The 24689-nt window shown below is 35.0% G+C and overlaps 3 protein-coding genes across 7 annotated transcripts; 2 read left to right on the top strand and 1 right to left on the bottom strand.

The window, feature by feature from the left end:
- Positions 1-1184: 1184 nt before the first annotated feature.
- LOC106122756 (uncharacterized) lies at positions 1185-2832 on the bottom strand (the record flags this gene model as incomplete). The annotated part of the gene is made up of 2 exons (XM_013318843.1): positions 2582-2832; positions 1185-1864 (listed from the first exon to the last, which is right to left on the bottom strand). Coding segments are annotated over exons 1-2 (753 nt in total), but the record flags the coding sequence as incomplete, so codon positions are not given.
- An 8121-nt stretch (positions 2833-10953) lies between these two features.
- Positions 10954-17366, top strand: LOC106122834 (glycerophosphodiester phosphodiesterase 1). Of its 2 annotated transcripts, none has more exons than XM_013318954.1 (9): positions 10954-11283; positions 12910-13124; positions 13411-13589; positions 14046-14151; positions 15268-15360; positions 15622-15722; positions 15794-15922; positions 16315-16450; positions 17018-17366. In XM_013318954.1, the coding sequence occupies exons 1-9, from the start codon at positions 11133-11135 to the stop codon at positions 17087-17089; spliced, it is 1182 nt and encodes a 393-aa protein (XP_013174408.1). In that variant the 5' UTR covers positions 10954-11132; the 3' UTR covers positions 17090-17366. The 2 variants fall into 2 exon arrangements, with proteins under 2 accessions (XP_013174408.1, XP_013174409.1); XM_013318955.1 differs by having other exon boundaries at positions 10955-11283; positions 17014-17366.
- A 1753-nt stretch (positions 17367-19119) lies between these two features.
- On the top strand, positions 19120-24335 carry LOC106122833 (dihydrolipoyllysine-residue succinyltransferase component of 2-oxoglutarate dehydrogenase complex, mitochondrial). 4 transcript variants are annotated; one of them, XM_013318952.1, is made up of 2 exons: positions 19120-19227; positions 22490-24335. In XM_013318952.1, the coding sequence occupies exon 2, from the start codon at positions 22512-22514 to the stop codon at positions 23895-23897; it is 1386 nt and encodes a 461-aa protein (XP_013174406.1). In that variant the 5' UTR covers positions 19120-19227; positions 22490-22511; the 3' UTR covers positions 23898-24335. The 4 variants fall into 4 exon arrangements, with proteins under 4 accessions (XP_013174406.1, XP_013174404.1, XP_013174405.1 ...); XM_013318950.1 differs by having other exon boundaries at positions 19124-19405; XM_013318951.1 differs by having other exon boundaries at positions 19125-19241.
- Positions 24336-24689: the final 354 nt, after the last annotated feature.

Raw genomic sequence — 24689 nt, 5'->3', positions numbered from 1 at the left:
CGATGTTTTCCTTCACCGTAAGAACGTCGGATAAATGTACATATGTAAATCGGAAATCGAAATACACATTGGTACATGCCCGGATTCGAACCCAGGACCTGCAGATTGCAAGTCAAGTGCTTGACCACTGAGACACCGACGCTCGCTCGATAACCACTTCATTCAGATAATTTCATAATTTACCAGCTTATTATACGTCCCTACTGAAGGGTTCGAAGCCTACCCTAAGTTAACTAAGCCATAGTCAATACTGACCCAGTGCATGACTTCACACATATCTTTGAATTACTTAAAATGCAGCATCACAATGTTTCCCTTCACCGTAACATCAGATAAATGTACACATGTAAAAACACATTGGGATACAAACCCAGGACTTGAAAGTGCTTAACCTCTGTACCTACAATGCACTTTTATAACTATCAATTGTTTTCTTAATTCTTTATCCTATATATAAAATTCTCGTGTCACAATTTTCGTTCCCATACTCCTCCGAAACGGCTTGACCGATTCTCATGAGAATTGTGAGCATATTGAGTAGCTCTGAGAATCGCCCAACATCTATTTTTAATCCCGCACAGACGGAGTCGCGGGTGACAGCTAGTTTATTTATATACATTTTGCAATATATTATTACGTTTTACCGTACATGTGTGTTCCCAGTTAATTAGTGCAAGATCTCTAGCAGACATTCTTGTATTACAGTTAAGACACTGCCAATCTGGTTCTACAATATGGTACGCACTAAAGTGTTGTTCAATGACATATTGTATATCCTTCCCTTTGAATTCCATCTTGCATATATTACATTCCAATTTAACATAGTCTTTTGTATTTTTTGTCTTATGTAAATCTATATTCAAGTAACACATTGGTGTTGCCGTCTCTTGCAATTGTAAATCGTAATTTTCTCCATTTTCCGCTATCGATTCTGACACATCTTTATACATATATCTTATATAATTATATTTACATAAGTTTTTTCTCAATTCAACTGGCATGTTTAAATATGATGGCATATCTTTCGTTAATATTTTCAAATCTTCATATATAATTTGGTATATAGTACTATGGGGTGTAGAAATACCTTGTATTGAATAATCAAAAAACTTTTGTAGTAAATCTTTTATTAATATATTAATTTTATTATGATTTTTACATTTTATTTGCCATTTTGTTATATTTTCAATGTTATTCGGTTGAATCGGTAATTTTTTATTAACTAAAGTGTATTTCGTTTTGTGAATATTTTTATATTTGAGTAACAACATTTCTGACGATGACCATTTTAATTTTGCTATTACGTTAATACCATTCCAATGTAAAATAGCTTTTAATGGTATTAAAAGGGAATTATCATCCTGCGGTTCTTCCAAATTGAAAATATAATTATTATGTATAGGATGTCTTAATATAAGATTATTTAATTGGGCTTTTGTAGCGCAAACTTCCATCACAATTATCTCATCATCCGAATCTTTATTGTCCGAGTTATTTTTAACTTTTTTCATCTGTGGCAATTCATTTAGATATGGTGGTAATAAAAATTTAACAACATCCAATTTTCTATGTAAATAGTTTTTTAATGTTAAATAATTTTTAAATTTAATATTTTCTATATCTTCCTTATTCTGTTGCGATTCCAATATCATAATATCCTTTTCAAATTTATCCCATTCAGGCCAATCTTTCAGATATTTCTTTATTATGTTTATAAATATCTCTATTTCAAATAAATTCACTTTCTCCACGTCCACGTCAAACTCCTTGCTTAATATATTTACAATTTCCGCGTTTGTTAATACTGTATTTTGTTTTGTATCGTTACCTATAAGTTTTTCAAATAGTTTCATTATTGGTCTGTCTGAAAATAAAGAGATTTTTTTTTATATCACAAGGCGGCAAACCTGCAAGCCTGAAATAGGTGAAATAATAAAGCGACCATTGCCCATAGACATACACAATTACAAATTCATTGCCTACCTTTGAATAACAGATGATGTACAGAAAAATAATATTTCCCTACCCATGCACCAACTCATCTGGAAAATCCACTTCCATTTTCCAGCCTTTCTATTATAAGGAAAAAGGACTAAAATTGGGCCTCCGGGATGCACACTCATCAGATTATAGTTGTAATTGCTTCCACTTGAGGCATGTCATTGGTGTGGTTGTGGTATTGCACCTAGCAAGCTGGCCAATTCATGTAAAGATGTTAAAGCGGGCTCTACCACTGATATAATGATTTAAAAGCAACCATTAGACAATCTTTCTTTTATGTTTGTAATACAAACAAGTGAACAGCTATTTGAGATCACTAAAATAGTGAAGTAACCCTTGCCCTGAATATATATACATCTGAATAATGATAGAAAGTTGCAGATGCATTGTTAACCTAAAATGGACAAAAAAGATGATTCCCTACCTTTGCCAAAGGATGGGAAGAGGTAAAAGACTAAATTTTGTCTAAAGCACGCATTTATCAGACGAGATGCGTAAAACTTACAATCATCACAGTAATTATCTTTAATTATAGGTTATGCGGTATCTTTTTTTTTTAATATTACTAAATTTTACATACCAGGGTTTTCTACAAATGATTGAGATCCATCAGGTGCAACATAAATAACATCACACGAAGACTCGTCGCCCATTATTTGAAAAACCTTAATAGAACTTGAATTATATTGATTATTTGTTTTCAAAATACGGTAATACTAATTGTGGTTATACTAACTAATGAAGTTAACTAAAATACTGAAAGTAAACATATAAAAAGAAACAAAAAGAGGCAACTTCTTCATTTAGAAGGATTAAGATTCATGACATATGTCAAAGACGTGACGGTTGACGTTTGATTTGACGTTGAATTTTTCCTTTAAACATTTTAAATATACCAAAATATTCATGTCATTCTTTCATTGTGCTTTTTTTAATGTATTGTGAATATTAATCCATCAGCTCACTATACGTCCCCACCGAGGGGCTCAGAGCCTACCCTAAGTTAAGGGTGATTAGGCCATAGTCAACCACGCTGGCCAAGTGCGGGTTGGTTGACTTCACACATATCTTTGAATTTCTCAAATATGTGCAGCATCACGATGTTTTCCTTAACCATAAGAACGTCGGATAAATGTACATATGTAAATCGGAAATCGAAATACACATTAGTACCTGGCGGGATTCGAACCCAAGACTTGAGCCACCGACGGTCACTACGTGAATGTTAATGGGCGTGTTCAATTATTATAAGAAGCCCTGGCCCTTTGCCCTTTTAAAAAGTATCACGGTAGTCTAATTTCATTATATTGTTAGAAATTCATCTCCTTTATTAAAACACAAATTTGATGGATATCGATTTTATTTATTCGAAACATTATTTATAGACTATTAATTTAAAGAGAAATAACAAAACGAATTAATCATTATAATTATGGCCGCGTCTCTGAGACTTTCTGCCGCGGCGGGTATTTTTTGAATCATCCAACTTATAGTTTCTATAACTACTTGTCGACCTCGGCCTGGACCTTGATCTTGAGTAAGATCTAAAAAAGAAAATAAAAAAAATATAAAACCATAAATTGATTTGCGAAATAATATGAAAATTTAGGAGCGTAGTTCCTTATTTGATTGTCACAAATATGACTTGTCACTGATATAAAACTTTTTTTTTTCATAACAGAAGGTGGCAACACCTTGGTATTCCCGCTGCTATTTATAACCGTCTTGGATGATTTAAAAGAAAAAGAATCAAAAAGAAGGCGTCAAAAGGAAGTAAATCCACGTTTCATCTGATAAGTGCTGGAGACCTAGTTTTAGTCCACTTTCCATTCCCTTCCTTTTCGTATAAAGATTTGATGGATGCATAGGAAGGCGAAATATTCTCTTTCAGTACGTCCCTTTCTCCGATCAAAGGTAGGCATCGGCAATTACAGATATCTATGGGAAGCGTTCGCTATTGCGGTGAATAGGTCGCCTGCTCGTTTGCCTTATATTAAAAAAGTCAACCTAGAGCGAGATCTTGAAAGCCGTGGTCTGTAGTCCCCGTAATCATCATCATCAAAGCCGTCGTAATAACATTTGAAGATTAATCTTCTGTACTGGTACATCACGTACACAATACTAAGAAGTGCGACAATCTGAGGAATCAAAAATACGAGAACATTAGCTAGCTGTCGCGCGCCACTCCGTCCGCGTGGAGTTAAAAAAAAATACTAAACACGTTGAGCGCCACGCGTATTTCTAAGACAATACCGTTTAGGCCAAGAGCGCCGCTTATACTGGTATTAAAGGGCCTGTGTTTCCGATCGCAGTACAAAATAGTTTACACTTTTAACGTCATACCTATAGGCTTTTCAACACGTTACGCGGCAAAGTCTATTTCGCTTTTCTTACCGCTTAGCCCGCTCAGATAAAATTTCTTCGAAATGTGTTCGTGGCCGTTATTCTTTTTGCGACAAATCAGTTAATTACAGTTCAAATGTCACTGAGCGTCAAACATCATAAATAGAAAATCTAGTGTCAGCCACCGATGGCTGACGTGGCGGTCAACGTGTTAAACTCCAATTAAGAAGCCATTAGACGTTACAATAAAATGCATTATTCCCTAAATTGTTCTCCATTAGACCAAAGTTAAATGAAACAATAATAATCAAACGTAAAATGCTTTTAAATAACCTTAATGGCCACTAACTGTCGCCTGCGACTCCATCTACACGGGATTAAATAAAAAACTTAATTAGTAGCCTATGTGTTCTTCCAGACTGTGTTCTACATCAGTACGGCCAACCTTTCAAACAGATCTATGCAGCTGTTTGGATAATTAATAAAACATCCATCCATCCATACATTCTCATTTATTAGTAAGATAAATGTTTATGACAAGCATAACTTTTTCATCGTATTGTCATTATATTTAAAAGCAATCTGTTATTAAAATACGATTAATTCTATCGTTAAAAAATGTATCCATCCAAAGTACAACATTTCATAACAAATATTATATCCGTTGCATTTTCTTTTTAATGTTACAAAGATATTTGTTAAAGGTAACGCACCTGTATATATATATATCATCAGCGCACTATACGTCCCCACTGAGGGGCTCGGCGCCTACCTTATATTACGGGTGAACGAACCTGTACTTTTTCAAATCGACACTGATGTAAAAAAAAAAATTCTACCGATAGGAAATGATCTCATAGATTACATTAGGTTAAGAACATTTTATATTTAAAAAATAAATTAAAAAGTGAAATTTATGTTCATTTGAATAAAATAAACTGGGTCTTTTTTTTTAAATGTAACTATATACTAATAGTATATACCTGGTACTTTTATAAAGTGTGAAACAATTTTATCTTTTTCTTTGAAATTACTACCCTTCCAAAACCTTTGAAAATGCAAATAAAGACATTTTCAGTTTAAAAGTAATTTTTATGATAATTTAATATACATTCGCTAATATCTAGTTTTATCATTTTTTTTAATAAATGTCAGATGGACAGAAAGACGATTACCACAATATTGAGCTGGCGAACTTTAATGAACTCGTATATCGAGTCAACTAAGTCATCCATAGCGCCGGCCTATGCGGTCTACGCGAGATTCAGCAAGGAGACGACTTTACACGGCCTCAAGCATACTGTCACACGGAATTTACACCCTTTAGAAAGGTATTTTTTTCAAAGCAATAATCTTTTTTATTACATTCACATAATTTTAACAATAAATTTTTGACGTCTTCCTAATATTTTGAAGCTTATTTTTTTTATTTATTTTTTCTCACAATGATTAGTGGCCAGTATTATTCTTAATTGGATGATTAGTAAATACTCTTTTGTTTTTAGTGAAATGTTTTTATCGTTTACTTTTTTTTAATACAATCGTAGGTCATTACTTTATGCCCCGTTTAGACCAGGCCAACTCAGTAGGCCAGTGGAGCTCGAAATCGGCGCTTACATACAACCTAGCCTAATGTAGATTTATTTCTTGACGATGGCTTGGCGACTATAAGTTTTGACTAGATTTTAAATAACTAATTCTGTTCATTCAATTATTGAGTTTTAAATTACTAACTATTCCAGGTTACTCTGGTTCGTGCTAACGTTGAGCGCATTCGCCGGCGCGGTCTATTGCGGTTTAAATCAGTTTTCAAGGTACAGTTCGGAGCCAGTCGTGGTTTCCCTGCAACGCGACTACCGCGGCTGGTGGTCCACTTTCCCCGCAATCACTGTCTGCTTCCAGGAGCGGGTGAATCCAGAACTCGCGCGAAATGAGATAGAGAGGTAAAATACGAATACGAATACGATAAATTTGACAAGTCAGGCCAGTTGGATAGTTTTTTTTTATATTATAAGGCGGCAAACGAGGAAACGGACGTTCAAATTGAATCGAAATGGTGATCGCCGCCCATATACAGCCGCAATTGCACAGAAATAGATTTTTTTTTAATTTTTGTCAGACATACATATACTGTTTGCAAGGCAGCGATTGTTCCGTGTAATCTCCGGCTGTACCGATTTTGATAGAACTTTGGCGGGAAGATAGCTGATGTGTACCGGCATGTTCTTTTTCCTGTGCTACGAATTCGCGCTAACCGCGAAAGTGATCATAAAGTTTACTGTTAGGATCGAATTTAGTCAACGAAAGTCTTTTTCATGCAAACAAAAAATTTTAACAGTGGTAGAGCCCGCTTTAAAATCTTCGCACGAATCGGCCCGGCTCGCCCGGTGAAATACCACGACCACACAGAAGACACGCGTGAAGTGGAAGCAATTCCGCGTTTCGTCTGATGAGTGTGCGTCCCGGAGGCCTAATTTAGTCCTCTTTCCTTCCCATCCTTTTCTTTTTAAAGAAAGAAGTGGAAGTGGACTTTCCGGATGAGAGGATGCAAGGAAAGGGAAGATATTTTCTTTCTGCATCCTCTCCTCCGTCGATTAAAGGTAGGCAACGCATATGCAATTGCGTACGTCTATGGGCAACGGTCACTTCGCTATTTCAGCGATTACGGGTGGCCGCTCGCTCGTTTGCCACCTTATGATATAAAAAAAAAATATAAAAAAATAATATTTTTTTTCAGAATTTGGAACATAACTGAATATACAAATTTAGACCTCTTCCAATACTATTACGGTTTTATCGAGCAAGTGGCTGATGTATCATTTAGAACTAATTTACAAAACTTTTGGAAATACCAAAGCGATGATACCGTGAAGGATGTGGATTTATTGAAATTGGCGCGCGCGGTATATCCCAACGTGACACTTGATGTCAACGTATCACAGATTAACAAAAAGGTATAACAGCTGTCGCCATTAAAAAAAAATGAAGCGTCGTATCAGTCGCTCAGGGTTTGACTTGTAATATACAGGTCCTAGTTACACTGTCGGCCAAAAGTTTGAGACCACTTTATACACAGGTCATAATTTGCAAAAATTTTTTTTTTTAAATATTAGCAGATTTTTTGTGTAAATTTACTAATATTTCTTGTACCATTCCAACTAAGCTCTATGCTTATGCTAGGATATGGTTTACAATAGTCGAATGTCAATCATTTATTTTAATATGTAAATGGTGTTAAGCTGTTTTGTGTACCAATTAAAATAAATAAATAAATAAATAAATGTCGGGATTCGAACCCCCGACCTCGTGATCGGAAATCCGTACCCTTAACCATTAGGCTATTGACGCTTAACACGCTTAAATATTTTAAATCTGCGTATAATAACATAACAATATGAACACCAGTGTAATCTATTAATCATTTTAAATGTCTAAACACCATTTCTCTTATCTTTTACATACTGACTATGCCATAAATGGGCATTGTTTATTTACCACAGATGAGTGCCGCGTAAGGACCAGGTGTTGCAATTGTCATTATATTATGTGTCGGCTCCCTTGTACTTGTTTGGTTATTGTTTTGCGTTGATAAATATTTAGGAATATATTAAGCCATAAATACTATTTATAGCATGGCTACTTAAGGAGTTAGTCTTGGTTAAATCTATGTACGTTATATATGTACGTTTATCTGACGTTACGGTGAAGGAAAACATCATGATGCACATATCTGTGAAGAAATTCAAAGATATGTGTGAAGTCATTAACCGGGCAAGCATTGACTATTAACTAGATAACTTAGGGTAGACTCCGAGACCCTCAGTGGGGATGTATAGTGAGCTAATAAGCTACACTTTTGGATCGGATTAATCAGCAACTTGTAACTTAGTTCTCATCGATAAACTTTGGATAACGTTTAATGGATAATATTAGACATTACTAGTTGGAATTCTTTGTCGCGAATGGCGCGTTTTCATTACCAAGTCAAGTGTCAGAATGATTAGTGAGGGGACATAAACGTTGACGTTTTAATAAGGCAAGTGTTGCGCCGATATACCGGCATCGGATTTTCTACCTAACAGTATTTATTCTTAGGTCCAATGGATACAGGTCATGACAGAAGAAGGTCTCTGTCACACACTGAATTCTGTGTACGCGGAATATCAATTTCTGCGACAGGAAGATGAATGGATACAGCAAGAATTACTTAAATGTCATTACCATAGTGGACAGTGTTACCTCATGATAAATACAGCGTCTAATGTTGCAAGAGTAAGTTATAAATTGTTGCTAACTGAAGAAACTCCGTCCTCGCCGAATTAAAAATAAAAAAAATGTCTATGTGTTCGTCTAGACAATGTTCTACATCTATGTCAAATTTCAGTGTGATCCATGCAGCCGTTCTGGAGATATCTTCTAACAAACATCCATACAAACATTCGCATTTATAATATTAGTAACATTACTGGCTTTTGTCTACGACTATGAAGTCACATTGCTGATGATAGAACAGATTAAAAAGGAGGTTTCAAGGTACATGTAACGAATTATACGCCAAAGACTAATCAAAATTGATCCAGCCTGACCAAATCTTACGTCTTACTAATATTATAAATGCGATTGTTTAGATAGATGGATGTTTTTGATGTTTGTTTGAAGGTATCTCCGGAACGGCTCAACGGATTTTAATGAAATTTGTCATACATATAGAACATAGTCTGGAAGAACACATAAGGTACTTATTAAGTTTGTTTTTAATTCAACGTAAACGGAGTCGCGAGTTCGTTTTTTAAATATCATTAGAAATTATAATTACTTTTGAATTTACAGTACTTCGTGCATTCGCCCTTCGATATAGCTACAGCGATATCTAATCCGACAGGAGAAGTTATGCCAAATGAAGAGTTACACATAGATTATAAAGTAAATATTGTTACTTTTTAGACAAGTACATGATAATAGTAAAAAATATAATCATTTTAATGTATTAAAAGTCACAAAATAGATTTAAAATCGATTTATAAATTAATTAAGAACATCTTAACTCACGTTCCATCCACACCATCTCGATGGCTCTCAATCCACAACCGTGCGGTTTGCGCGAAACTTCTTGCCTCGCACAGCAGCATTGTGGAACGGTCTGTCCTCGGCGGTATTTCCAAACCGCTATCACTTAGGGTTCTTCAAGAAGCGAGCTTATCACCACCTAAAAGGCCGGGGCAACGCATCTGCGGTTCCTCTGGTATTGCTGATGTCCATGGGCGTCGTTGAACACCTCGGTGTTCCCGCTGCTCGTTTGCCCGCTTCTATTATAAAAAAAAAACGTATAACCGGTTCGAACCCGTCGGTTTCGCATTGCGGCTACGAGAGAGGCAGGCCCGACCGCGAAGAATCCTAAGTAACGATTCGTCCTGAAGATGGACTCCCGACGGATCCGAAACTAGTGGATGCCGTCACCTGATCTTACATGAGTTTAGTCGCTTCTAATTAATTTATTATAATGTCTCATTAAAGTTATTTACGAAACGAAATAACAGTATTAATCTATATTAATTAGTTAGCTTTGATTCCTGACTACTTAACAACGTAGTATTGAAATAGAGTATTAAAAAAAGGAATTATAAATTATGCCATTATCGTCAGGTCGTGGAAATTCAAGCTGCATCACGTGTGAAGACCTTAACTCCTGAACAGAGACGATGTCGTTACCCCGATGAATGGCTTAGCAACTCTATAAAGGTATACGAGATTAAATATGAAGTGAGAATTTAAAAAATTAAATCGAAAATAAAATATACGCCGCATCTATAGTGTGCCATCTCTTATATAACATTTATCAAGATAAATGGATAGCCCATTGCTTGGAAATGACAGCTCTTGTTTCGTTCCGATTATTAGTTCGAATTCTCGCCACTACAAATCGCTACCATCAGTGCCAAAATGGTGAAAATCATATAGGCACAAAATACGACGTCTTTTAGCCAATCCATTTATAGAGTTCAGGGAATGTAGCTGTGTAAAATTGCAAATTTATAACTTTTTTTTAAAATAAGTAATTCACGTTTTCTTTTACAGGCATACAGTTTTGGTCTATGTCAGATGCATTGTCGCAATCGTATGGCGATCATGTTTTGCGGATGTCGCCCTTATTTCCATATTAAAGGAGGTGATATAGATGCTTAATCTTATATATAAAATTCTCGTATCACAATTTTCGTTCCCATACTCCTCCGAAACGGCTTCACCGATTCTCATGAAATTTTGTGAGCATATTGAGTAGCTCTGAGAATCGGACAGCTATTTATGAATCGAAAGCTAATTCTGAATATAACTCTCCATTAAATGTTCACTTTAAGTTTAATAGCTGTCGCAACTCCGTCCGCGCAGGATTAAAAAACTTAATTAGTAGCCTATATGCTCTTCTAGACTATGTTCTACATCATTGCCAAATTTCATGCAGATACATGAAGACATTCTGGAGATACCTTCAAACAAACATCCATACGTAAAAGTCCGCTGATAGTTGTGTTACAACGATAGTTAAACTATTTCGTTCCTTAACCTTCTTTAATTTTGAACCAATAAAAGTTGACACTTGAAAAAAAAATACCAAACAATCAAACGTCATTTTGTCAAACTGTCGCACATATTTTATGAATTTAAATTATTAACCAAAGCTAAATTTCATCTGTAAAAAAATATATAGCAATAGTGTTATTTTTTATTATTAAAATTTAAAACTTTTAAAATATAAATTTCGTTGAACGACCATTTTGTGATAAAACAAGATGGCGACGTGTGCGATGCGCACGGGATGGCTTGCATCGGCAGGAACGTCGAAATACTCATCAATTTGCCCAAAAATCTTGCAAAGTGCTCTTGTCTACCCCAATGTTCCGAACTCAACTACTATTCTCACACAAAAAAGGTCCTTGTTCGGTAAGATTTTTTTAAAATTTATTTTGTAGGTTAGACGTCACGTACGCGGTATTATTATGCCTAGTTTACATTATGCCCGTACAATAGGACAGTAGCGCTGGCCTCACATGGTCTGTTTCCGCACAGTGCCCGGTAATGTTAACATTATGCCAGTTGTATGCCAGCGCTGGTTTTGTGCGCTACTATCCTACTGTACTGGCATAATGTAAACCAGGCATTACTGAAAAAGACAACCTTTCTTCCTTCTCTGATGACGTCATATTGGCGTTTTTGCTTTGTAAAAATAAAAAAAAGGCATATGGATGCACTTAATTGTAACTGAATAATATAGATAATACGCAGGTGTAAAGGCCAAGGAGAAATTGACGAGGTTTTCCTAAGATTGATTGGACTCGTATCACCAAGACCAAGTATGATATTACGTATTGGTATTCGTCCAAAGAGGTTTCTATTTTAATGTGATGTTGGTGGAAATCATTGTTAGTGTCATAAAATAAGGTTTTATTTATTTTTTGTCATGGAATTAGTAATGAGACCGAAGAAGAGGATCCAAAGGCAATAGCGAGATATAATCTAATGTCGCCCAGATTCAGGCTGCATAGAGACGTCATCTTTAGTCTGGAAGATTTGTTCGGTTCGTTGATTGTTTTGTAACGTCGATGTCTGAGCGAAAATTTTAATTTGATTTTAAAAGAGCACTGGCTTTGTAAAAAAATGGGTTGCTTTTTATATAAATTTTACAGTAAAGACAAAAGCTTAGAGGACATGCAGCCAGATTGAAGATGTATTTCGTTTTTAATTCACAGCTTCACTCGGTGGGACAACGGCATTATTTGTTGGAGCCAGCGTTCTCACAGTTGTTGAGACGGCGCTTTTCATAATTCGATATATTGTTGATGTTATACTTATGTGGTTTGTGGTTGATTTTAAATCTAGGTTGCATTTTAAAAGATCTTAAAATAATTAATGTATTGAGCCTATAATCGAGTTTTATTTTATCCGACGATACTTCCTATATTCATTCAATTATTATATTTTTTTCTGCTCCTGAAAACGATCATTGTTACTTTAAAAAGCGACTTCGTTGCTATGCTTAGCGTCTAACGCTACACACGTAAAAAAGTTTTAACCAACAAACTCTATTGCAACAAATAATTATGGCTCTCTCATTTATCTTTGTAAATAATTTTTCGTTCGTATTGTAGTATTGCATAAGCATCTTGAATATTAAGAAGTATAATCAACGATAGGTTTTTTGAAAGATTTCTTATTTTATTTGTTCTCAAAACAATTCCTTATAAAACATGTTTATTAAGAGTAAGATTATATTATTTTTTTAATGTAATTCTCTGTATTCATTGTTTAGTTAAGATGTCGTCATCGTTTTACGAAATTAGGAAATCAATTAAGGTTACTTAGTGAAAATTGGAACGCAACTGTCAGTTTGAGCCCCACCTTCCCGGTCCTGGATTGTATTTATTTATTTTTGAAAATCATAACATAGATTTTCATTAAATGTAGTAAATAGGAATAGAAATATGTTCATCGTCGTCCTAAAATTTATATACCACAGTGTTTATTATGTTATTTCATTTATTTATACATTTATTTTGGTATTACACACAGTGCTACCGATCGGTCTTGATGTTGGGATACTTGGAATCACGGCGTATTTTATAACAAGATTAAAAAAGGCAGACCCTACTAATGTCGCACAGATATTTGGACCTGATCCGTGGAGTAAGGAAAGTGAATTACATCCAGAAAAAGTGGTAAAATGTATCGCCCATAGAGGGGCGAGCTTAGATGCTCCAGAAAACACTATGCAGGCTTTTAAATACGTAAGTTTTCTTTTTAAACCATTAATTTATAAATACTCTGACTATATTATGTGCACAAAATCTAATTGCCTTCTTTTCTTTATAAAAAGTAGTTGGATAAGCAAAAGAACTAAAATTTGGCTTTAGGCAGACGTAACGCGTAAATACTTCCATTTTCGCCTGTTTCTATGTGGTCTCCATTTGAGCATTAGCTAATACTGCTACAGACTACTGTTAAGTTTTTTTTTACTGTATTATAGCCAAGAAAAGGACATCATAATAAATACAATTTTTAATATTATTCCAGTGCGTAGATAGAGATTGTAACTTTGTGGAGCTGGATGTCAGGTCGTCTCGGGATGGTCATTTGGTGCTCCTGCATGATGAGGGATTGGGTCGATTAACCGGTACGGAGATAAACAATGTCCATGTTATGGATTGGGATGAGATCAAGAATATTGATATTGGAGCTAATCATCCAAACAGGTACGGAAATAATTATACCTCCTTCTATCCCACCGAGTGTGGATGGCGCAGTGGTTAAACACTTGACCTGTAATCTGCAGATCCTGGGTTTAAATCCTGCCATGTACATACCAATTTGTCTCAATTTGTTATTTACATATGTACATTTTATCCGACGTTTTTATGATGAAGGAAAACATAGAGCTGTTCTATGCAGATATATGTTTCTCTGAAAAAATTGAAAGATATGTGTGAAGTCAACCTTCAAAATCCCAGCATCAACTATGGCGTAGTCACTTAACTTAGGCTCTGAATGCAACTCTGCGGCCATTACATAATTTCACTTTTTCAGTTATTTTATGAATTATAGTAATATTGTAACTAATTTTATGCTAGATAAAATATTTTACCAGAAATTCTCTAAAGTGAAGTTTCAGGATTGGCATGAAATAAAGATTTATATAACTTTGTTTTCAGGCAACAGTTTAAAGAGGTGCACCTATGTTTGTTGGATGACGCACTCAAATACCTCCTGGCTAATGATGTTAGAGTCATAATTGATGTCAAGGGTGAAGACAAAGAGGTGATTTATTCGACTCTGACTGTATATGACTCCGTCTGCTCAAATAAAAAAAAAACTTACTTATGTGTACTTCCAGACTATGTTCTACATCTATGCCGCAGTTCTAGAGATACCTTGTAACAGACATCCATCTAAACATTCACATTTATAATATTAGTGAGATAACAGTATATTAAAACTGAGGCGGAACATGTTGCAGTTCTGTCATAACATATGTATAATAATAGACATAGAATATGCTTTAACAGTGGTAGAGCCCGCTTTAACATCTTCGCACGAATTAGCCCGGCTCTCCCGGTGAAATACCACCATCTCACAGAAGACAGGCGTCAAGTGGAAGCAATTCCAAGTACAATCTGATGAGTGTGCGTCCCGGAGGCCTCATTTAGTCCTCTTTCCCTTCCCACACTTTTTTTTATAAGGAAAGGATAGGAAGTGGAAGTGGACTTTCCGGATGAGAGGATGCATAGGAAGGGAAAATATTTTCTTTCTGTGTATCCTCTCCTCCGGCGATTAAAGGTAGGCAACGCATATACAATTATTGCGTATGTCTGTGGGCAGCGGTCGCCTCGCTATTTCAGCTAATTACAGTGGTAGACATTAACATCTGTTCCATTCAGTGCCTCGTCCATTGCAATAACGCGACCACACAACACATACCTCAAGTGGGAATTCATCCAAGTACAGTGATAAGTCTGTCTGTGGCCTAATTTAAGGCCTCTTTCCCTTCCCACTCTTGTAAGAAAAGGATGGGAAGGGGCATTGGATTTTACGAAAGAGAAAATTCATAAGAAAGGGTTTTCTTTCTGTGTGTCCCATCCATCGTCGATTAGATGTAGACAACGTATCTGCAATTGCGGATGTCTATGGACTCGCTTCGCTATTACGGTGAATTCAGAGAGGTTAGACAAAGTGCGTTTCAATTCAAAGGTTGGCTTTTCAACTTCAAAATTGTATGGAACTGAGGCGCGACAAACACGTGACTTATCCAAAGTTATTGTCCGTTCTATACATTATTGAAGTTCGTTATGGAATCGTAGCGAATGCAGTTTGTCTAACCTCGCTGTCCGTTTGCTCGTTTTTTATCTTTAAATGTTACATTTTAAATATCTTTAGGTGGTGGAAGGTATTGTGAAGGCGTTTTCTGACCAGCCGACATTGCACCAACGTGCTGTGGTTACAAGCTTCAATCCTTTTGTTTTATATAGGGTATGTTTTTTGGGAAATTCCTATTTTTTTATATTTTACTACATGTGGGCCGCGACTCCGTCTGCGGGGGAGTAAAAAATATGTGTTCGTCCAGACTATGTTCTATATGCATGCTTAATTTCATCGAGATCCAATCAACGTTCTGAAGAGAATTTCAAACAAACATCCATTCATCAAAACATTCGCATTTATAATATTAGTAAAACGACCTGTATCTAATGTTTAAAAAAATAATGTTTAGTACTTTATTCCTTTTTACAGATTAGGCACAAAAATCCTAAGATTGTAGGCGCGATGAGCTACCGTCCTTATTGTTTTAGCGCGCAGGACTATGACGCTGAGAATGGACCTAGCAATCCTAGGTATGAAGATAAAAATAAAAAAAATGTCTATGGTTGATTATTCTTGTATTATAACAATGTTTATGGGGCAGGTTCGGTGGTAACATGCTGGTACAGGGTGCGCTGCGGTTGGCGGATTGGGTACACGCGCGCGCTTGGCGACTTTGCGCGCGCTGGTGCGGTGTCAGCGCGGTGTTACTGCACAAGGATATTGTACACCCGTTAGTAACTGTAGTACACATTTTAGTAACTATGGTATATCTGATGTATGTGACACGTGAACGAAGTTATTGTACACCAGTCAGTAAGTATTCCATACGCGTTAGTAACTATAACTGTTATGACCAGGTACATGATTTTGTTGTACACTCGTTAGTAACTATAGTGACTGTACACGTGATAGTAACTAAGTTATATCCGTTATAAGGAGGTGCACGATGTTATTGTATACACTTTAGTAACTATTTAACACATGTTACAAACTATGATAACTGTAGTACACACATTAATAACTTGGGGACAACTTTTATATCTAGATGTATAATTTATTATGTGCTCTATGTGTATATTATATGATATTTTATATTATATATTTTTATTAAATGCATTACAGTAGCGAGGTGCAGTACTGGAGGTCGCGCGGCGTGCGCTGCGCCGGCTGGTCTGTCAACCGGCCGCTCGAAAAGCTGTATTGGCGCGGTGTGCTGCGCGCCCCGTACCTCGCTAGTACACTGCTGGGAGAGCCCGATGTAAGTATACTACTAGTGGTGACGCTATGAATAGTATTACCACTAGTACTGGTATTACCAATAGAATAAGTATTACCAATAGAATTGGTATTACCACTATAGTTAGTAGTACCATTAGAACTTACTAGTCGGTAAATAAATTGGCAGTAGTGTACAATCAGAACTAGTAATACTATGACTTGTATTACGAACAAATCAGGTTTGACATGTGGACCTGTCAGAGTAGACCTGATACCTATTGGTAACACAAGCATAAGAAAACCAAACCTTTTAAAATATCAGTGATAGTTTTTATGTAACCACTTTATAGAAAATTCACTACTAAACTAAAAAAAAATGTTTTCTCTACAGGTGTTTTTAGTAATATCTTAGAGAAGCACTTTTCAGTTTTTGCGGAATTGTGAAAAAAGCTTAATTAGCGTATGCGTTCTTTCAGAGTATTTTCTATGTATGTAACAAATTTCATCAAGATCCACGTAGCAGTTCTGGAGATACCTTTAACAAACATCCATCTAAACATTCACATTTATAATATTCGTAAGATAATAGTATATTTTTTTCAGGTAGATGACCAAAGGCGTGTCGAAAAGCGAGCCGTTAAAGAGGTCGAATAAGATTCTAAATTCAAATTGTATTTGAATTGTTTTTTAAAAAAGATTTGGTGTGTTCGTTATGCAGTACAAGTTTGTGCAATAATTTTAAAGAAAATTATTTGTTTTGTCGAAGTTTCCTATTTTTTTTTAAATCGAGTCTAGTCTGACAAAGTATAATCTATGACTTTTAAAATGGTTTCATTTTTTTGTAACTTCACTTTGACATTTGACTTGGCGGGTGATATTTTCCAGTTTTTAAATTGCTGCAGCTATTCACGCTTGCAACTTAAGTGTCGGCAGGGATTTGATTTCTGTTGTAAGGTTGTTGTTAAAATATTCGAAGTTAATTTTTGTATACATTCCTTAATTTAGTCGAACAAAAATAAGTTTTAAATATTTATTTATTAAACAATTCACGTAAAAAAATATTTATAAATTTCGAATATGAGTACAAATATGTATAAACGACTTATTGAACGACAAAAACGAACATTTTCGACTTTCACCAATTTACACAAGTGATTTAGTTTTAAAAATGTTTTTAATATATGAGGCTATATTTAATATTTTTTGTTTACAATGTTTTAAATTGTTTATTTATAAAAAAAAATATTTACAATTGTTTTAAATTTTTAGTTTTAATTCTTGACAAAATAGAAAAATTCAAACAAATTTTTCTCTGACATTCTAAAACTAGATACTGACCGACGTTACGAGGTGTAATGTTACACACACCCTGAATAAGTGTTACGGGGTACTTATTACGGTAATGTTACGGCATGAAATCTCGTTTTGTAACATGTTACATTACACCTCGGAACGTCGATTATTGTTAAGTAAATTACAATGAAATCTCCACATACTTTAATTAGTAAAATCGCGAGTATATTTTTTCCATTGAACGAATACATTTGTAAATTTGGCAGAATTTATTATTTGTAATTGTTTGAGATGTTTATTGACCTTGATATATTTTCTTTTTAAAAATTATACGCTTTAAAAACTAAAAATGATATCAAAACGCCAGCTGTTTTAATTAAGGCGTATATTTAAAGTTAAGTATTTCAAAGTATTATTTTCACCAAAAATGTGTATATATTTTTTGCACAATGCAATTTAGTTTTTATGATAGCACTGCTTATATTTATTTTGATTTATATATGAATTGTTGTTAATATTTGCACTTATATCGAAGTTTGAAAAGTCTAAGAAAGCTTTGTCCAAAATAGAAATTAGGAAGAAAACAAAGAAGCAGATTGTGCTTTTTTTAGACTGTCTGGTCTTTGTCAGTTTCAGGAGAATTCAAACATTTTATACATTGTCGTAACGGAACTAGGTGGCAATTTTTTCTTATATATTTGATGTGCGCGTGATTTGTGATTGATTTGTGCAATTTTGTGGCTTGTTTTTTATCGCAATAAAATTATAAACACGACTTGGGTTTCTTTCTATGTAAACATCGGCGTAGACTTTTTTCTCGGCTCTATTTACTTATTAAATAATGTCGACGACTTTTTTTCTTGGTAACTGAGTTCTCTTTTTGTTGTGGTCTCTTTTTTTAGATAAAGCTGATATCATGTTTTTACGTAAATGTTTTCGGAAATGCGAATTTCATACATGCCAATAATTCCGTTGACAAATTCTCTTGAAGCGAGCAGCCACAGAGTATAAACAGCTAGAGGGTGAGATGTCGTCTGAAAACAGTCAAAACTTTAATCCACTTCTATCTGCTTCCTTCAAAGACAATTTAAGAAGAACTACAACCATTTCCATTATGTTAATTTGTTCATCCAGAAATACAGTGATACCCATTTTTGAACAAAATAAAGCTTGGTATCCATTATTTATACTTTTTACCTAGAATCACGTAAAGAAATGAGTGTTTTACTATTAAAAATTCAAATTTACTGTTACTTATGTATAAAACAAAATAATTTAATTACAACTAAATTGCTATTTTTTTACTAAAAGTATATTACAAAATGTAATTTTATTTTGATGTAATCTGAATGTGAATACCATAGCCAATTTCCGAACGTAGTCACAATGTTCTCAACTCAACCATCTTGACAGGTGCCACCAACTGGATTTTAATGGTGTTCAATAGAAGGCGAGGATTTACCAGGTTACGATAAATGTAGGACTTGGGCTACATCAAAAATAACCAGCAGCGTCCAAAATAAAGTGAAGTATCAATTGTACGTGTCGCACCGGCTATGCTGTAACTTACAAAATCGATTAAGACTCGATTTTCAACTAATACGGCTGAATCGAATCTGTCATGAGACTAAAGCTTATGTAACATTTTTTTCACTGAAATTATTAAAACTCTCACATATCAGCTGTTTACCACATCTGTAAGGTAAGGGATATTCATTAATTATTATTTTAATGTTTTTACAACTTAATCTAACCTTCATTTTCTTTTGAGTGTCTTATCTTAATCCATCATTTTAATCAATAATTATAAACATTTCGATTCAAATTATTCGTTAAATTGCTTCTTTAAATTAATAATTATATTCATTTAATTAATAATTACCGCATTCGATTCTTCCACATTCTAACCTGTCATTACTGAAATGTCAATTTTATTCTTTTCTTGTAAATCCTCTTTCATATTTTATGCCTGCATTTTCAATTGCGATATAATTTTAATTTTCCTCTTACCAATTAAACACACAATATTATATATTTAAGTAATAATAATATAAAAGAATAATTCATTAAATAATTTGAGAATTTTATTTAAAATATATTTCGTAATATTGATTAAAATAAAACTTTTTATGACAGATGATTACTTTTCATTACTTCAAAATGAACAGACCTTGTTATATTTTGTCTATTTACTTTTTATCAAATATAATATCACAAAATTTGTATGTATAAGAGTTAAAATGTGAATTTATTAGTAGTAAGAGTTAACAGATATTTATTCTGGCTTTAGTCAACATAGATCATTTAACACGATAATTTTTTTTAATTTTCAAGTTGAAAAGTTTATGCTGTGTCTAGTTTAAATAGTACAAGATAAAAAGAAAAACATGATGGTATGTTTTTTTTTAATATTCTTTTGTACATAATAGTGAGATATCATAAAGCAGCCATCTTGTAGCAAGAGTTTAAGATGAGTTGTTTATGTTTAATATAAAAAATAGAGTGTAAAGAGTGTATTGGCTCATTTAAATCTCTCTTGTTAAGCATGACTTTACCTAAGTTGGTGGTGACTAGGCAATAGTCAATGCTGGCTCAGTGCGGGTTGACTTCACACATGTCTTTGAATTTCCTTACATGTGCGGTATCATAAAGATTTCCCTTACTGTAAGAGTAAGATAAATGTACATATGAAATTATTTAATCAATCATCATCAGCTCACTATAAGTCCGCACAGAGGGTCTCGGAGCCTATCCTAAGTTAAGGGTGATTAGGTTATAGTCAACCATGCTGGCCAACTGCAGGTTGACTTCACACATATCTTTGAATTTCTTCTCAGATATGTGCAGCATCACAATGTTTATCTTCACCGTAACATCGGATAAATGTACATATGTAAATCGGAAATCGAAATACAAATTGTTACATGGCGGGAATTTAATTATTGAGGCTTTAATATTCAAAATTGTTTAAATATAAAATTGTGGTCTTATTATTTTTCATTAGTTTAATATAATATGGAACATGTTATCTCATCTACATCCTGTTTGTTGTTTTTTGATGTATTTTATCATAAACTTTCAAAACAATTCATTTATACATTAACTAGCTGTCGCCCACAACTAAAAAAACTAAATTATTAGCCTATGCGTTCATCAAGGCTATGTCTGCTATTCTGGAGATAATTTATAACAAACATCCATTCATCTAAACCAGTAGTTCCCAAACTTATTTTGTCTACTGCCCACTTTAAGAATACATATCTTTTAGCGCCCCCATATTTTCATATATTTAAAAACAACTATAACTTCAAATTAAATTAATTAATTATTGTGACCTATATATGTATATTAACGGAGAATTCTAAACGAAACTTTTACTATAACCTGCAACTTGAGACCTGCAGCGCCCACAAGGGGGCGTTATTGTCCACTTTGGGAAAGACTGATCTAAACATACACATTTATAATATTAGTAAGTTTTAGGTGTATTATGTAACATTCATATTGACAAGTTCACTTTCTACATTGCATCATAACTTATAGATAAATTGTTGCTATTAGTGATAGAAAAAAAAAAGATTTTTATTAACAAACATTGATAAGATAATTTGAAGTGTCATTCAGAAATCAAAACAAATACACATATGATAAAGAATGCCGCAGACTCAGAGGTTAAAGCACTTGTCTGCAGATCTTGGGTTTGAATCCCAGTATTTACCAATGTGTTTTTTCATTTACATATGTATTTTAACCAATGTTACGGTGAAGTAAATAACTGTGATGCTGCGCATATCTGAGCAGTTTCAAAGATGAAATGGTAATTTTGTAGACTGCAAGGTTAGAAGTTTTTTTTCATTAAAAGATTTATTACAGCATTGTTATTGAGAAAGTATGTCATTTAATTGACTTTATGTGTGTAGACTCAGGAGTCAAGCACTTACAATCTGCAGGTCCTGGGTTCGAATCCCGCCATGTACCAATGTGTTTTTCCATTTCCTATTTACATATGTACATTTATCCGACTTTCTTACGGTGAAGGAAAACATCGTGATGCAACCTGCACATGTTTGAGAAGAAATTCAAAGATATGTGTGAAGTCAACCCGCACTTGGCCAGTGTGGTTGACTATGGCCTAGTCACCGTTAACTTAGGGTAGGCTCTGAGCCCCTCGGTGGGGACGTATAGTGAGCTGATGATGATGTATGGGAAAATATATGTAAGACACTGTTTAGTTAAACATGTGTTTTAACCCTTTGAATGCCGGTGTAGGATATGGACGTCAAAGTGGTTTTATGTTTCACCAGATTTTATCATTATTATTTATTCATTTGTTTAGTGCATCAGTGGCTCAGTGGTTAAGCACTGAACTTGGAATCAGCCGGTCTAGGGTTTGAATCCCAATATGTACCGATGTGTTATTCAATTTTAGATTTACATATGTACTTATTCCATGTTTTGGAAGAAATTCAAAATGTGTGAAGTCAACCAAGCCGCACTTGGTTACTGTGGTTGACTAGCCTAGTCACCCCTTAAGGGTAGGCTTCGAGCCCCTCAGTGGGGACGTATAGTGAGCTGATGATTTACTGTTCAAGTACTCATTTTACAAGCTTAAGAATAATGTTTTCAATAGCCATGATTTGTTAAAAATTCACTATGGCTGTTAAAATCATGGTATACAAAGGTTGACTTATGATTTAGCTAAAATGTATTTGTAACATTGTCTTCATTATTGTAAGGCCCTTTGTATTCTAAAATAAGTCTTAATATATATTTTTTTTAATTCCAGGGTAAAATAAACTTGAATAAAAATGTTGCGACGCTGCTCGAAACATTTACAAACGTTATATCGGAGACAGGGGCAAAGCCTCCGGTATCGCACCACCGATGTGCCCAAAGCCCTAGGCGCTCTGGGTCAGGCGCGACCGGTACCAGCAAGGATCCTCGCCGCACACCAACAGGTCGCTTCCATACATTTCACCAGACCACTCTACGAAGAACAAGATGTCTCGACCCCAGGTTTCCCGGACTCAGTATCTGAAGGTGACGTCAAGCTAGACAAGAAAGTTGGAGACGCTGTGGCCGCTGATGAAGTTGTCCTTGAAATTGAAACCGATAAAACCGCGATCCCCGTGATGGCACCAACTCATGGCGTTATCAAGGAATTATACGTAAAAGATGGGGATACGGTTAAAGCTGGACAAAAGTTGTTTAGGTTAGAAGTGACTGGGGAGGCACCGAAGAAGGCTGCGGCTGCACCAGCTCCCGAACCACCCAAAGCGGAAGCACCTCCCCCGCCTCCTGCCGCGGCTACTCCACCTCCACCTCCCCCACCATCTACCCCCACACCACCACCAACTCCTCCACCAAGGGCGACACCCCCACCTGCCGCACCTATCTCCTCAATCCCGGTAGCAGCTATAAGACACGCACAGGCGATAGAAACTGCCACAGTTAAAGTCCCACCAGCTGATTACAGCAAAGAAATCTCCGGAACACGAACTGAACAGCGTGTTAAAATGAACAGGATGCGTCAACGCATCGCACAACGTTTGAAGGACGCGCAGAATACCAACGCCATGCTGACTACGTTCAATGAAATAGATATGTCTCATATTATGGCGTTCCGTAAAAAGTATTTGGATGCTTTCACCAAGAAACATGGAGTTAAACTCGGTCTTATGTCACCTTTCGTTAAGGCCGCAGCAAATGCTTTGACAGACCAACCAGTAGTCAACGCAGTTATTGAAGGGAATGAGATTATTTATCGTGATTATGTCGATATCTCAGTCGCGGTGGCAACGCCTAAAGGCTTAGTCGTGCCCGTCATTCGCAATGTACAAACGATGACGTATTCCGACATCGAACTGACAGTTGCAGGTCTTGCTGAAAAAGCAAGAACGGGCAAATTGACCATCGAAGAAATGGATGGCGGTACTTTTACAATCAGTAATGGCGGTGTATTCGGATCTCTTATGGGTACACCTATAATAAATCCACCGCAGTCCGCCATTTTGGGTATGCATGGCATTTTTGAACGGCCTATTGCGTTGAATGGTCAAGTAGTTATACGACCAATGATGTATATCGCGTTGACGTATGATCATAGATTAATTGATGGCCGCGAAGCTGTCATGTTCCTGAGGAAGATTAAGGAAGGCGTCGAGGATCCGGCCACGATTATTGCTGGATTGTAATTTAAAAAAAAATCGAGCTGTCAAAACGTGTAGATAGAGTAGGCGGGTTATATTTATTATTATTTTATTAATATATTTTTTGCAGCGCAAAAATCTTTTTGCTAAATATTTAATTATGTAATTTTTAATATTACATTTTTTTCGAAACTCCCCTGCTCTATAAATTATCTTTAGACTCAATGTTACCAATTACTTTTGCCAGATCTGTGAAATAAAAACCGAATTTGACAGCGGCTTGTACAGCTTTTTTGTCTTCTGAGTGTTGGCAGAATCGTGTAATTTTTTTTACATTATCTGTGTTGCGTCATGTTTGGCAAGATGGCTGCCGTGCGTTGTGCAGTTAATTTTGTATTTATTGAATACGTCCGTTTACGTATTATTTATCGAGAATTAAGTAATTTTAATAAACGAAAGTACATTTCCTCAATATGACTAAAAGTATTGTTGTTTTATTTGTTAATTTATTTTATTTCGTTACGTCACTGCTTAATTAAACGTATATAAAAATATAAATATTGTATTCATTTGAAATCTCGATTGTATGAAACCAGAACACCTAAATACACATTGAGTAAAAAAACAAATTTTATTTTTGAATATACTGATTTCAATTTGAGTACAAGAATCAACCTAATAAAAATTCGTATATCCTACCTATCACCCATATTAAACGACGGTGTGATTATATTATTACCATGGTTATAATTTGAAGGTAGGTACTGGCAACATTTCACTATGGTAACTCTTACGTCTGGCAGAACAGCAAGAATGTTTTTACCCCGTAACCATGGT

The sequence above is a fragment of the Papilio xuthus genome, unplaced genomic scaffold (genome assembly GCF_000836235.2).
Source record: "Papilio xuthus unplaced genomic scaffold, Pxut_1.1 DF826776.1, whole genome shotgun sequence".
In the NCBI taxonomy this organism is placed as follows: domain Eukaryota; kingdom Metazoa; phylum Arthropoda; class Insecta; order Lepidoptera; family Papilionidae; genus Papilio; species Papilio xuthus.
The sequence above is the reverse complement of the archived record's forward strand: the minus strand, read 5'-3'. Positions and strand labels throughout refer to the sequence as shown.

What these genes read in the sequence shown, in the direction of transcription:
- LOC106122834 (XM_013318954.1), top strand. Translation starts at nt 11,133, where the DNA reads ATGGCGACGTGTGCGATGCGCACGGGATGGCTTGCATCGGCAGGAACG. An exon ending in ACAAAAAAGGTCCTTGTTCG is followed by an intron (nt 11,284 to 12,909) that starts GTAAGATTTTTT and finishes TATTACACACAG; the next exon opens with TGCTACCGATCGGTCTTGAT. An exon ending in CACAAGGATATTGTACACCC is followed by an intron (nt 15,923 to 16,314) that starts GTTAGTAACTGT and finishes AATGCATTACAG; the next exon opens with TAGCGAGGTGCAGTACTGGA.
- LOC106122833 (XM_013318952.1), top strand. Translation starts at nt 22,512, where the DNA reads ATGTTGCGACGCTGCTCGAAACATTTACAAACGTTATATCGGAGACAG.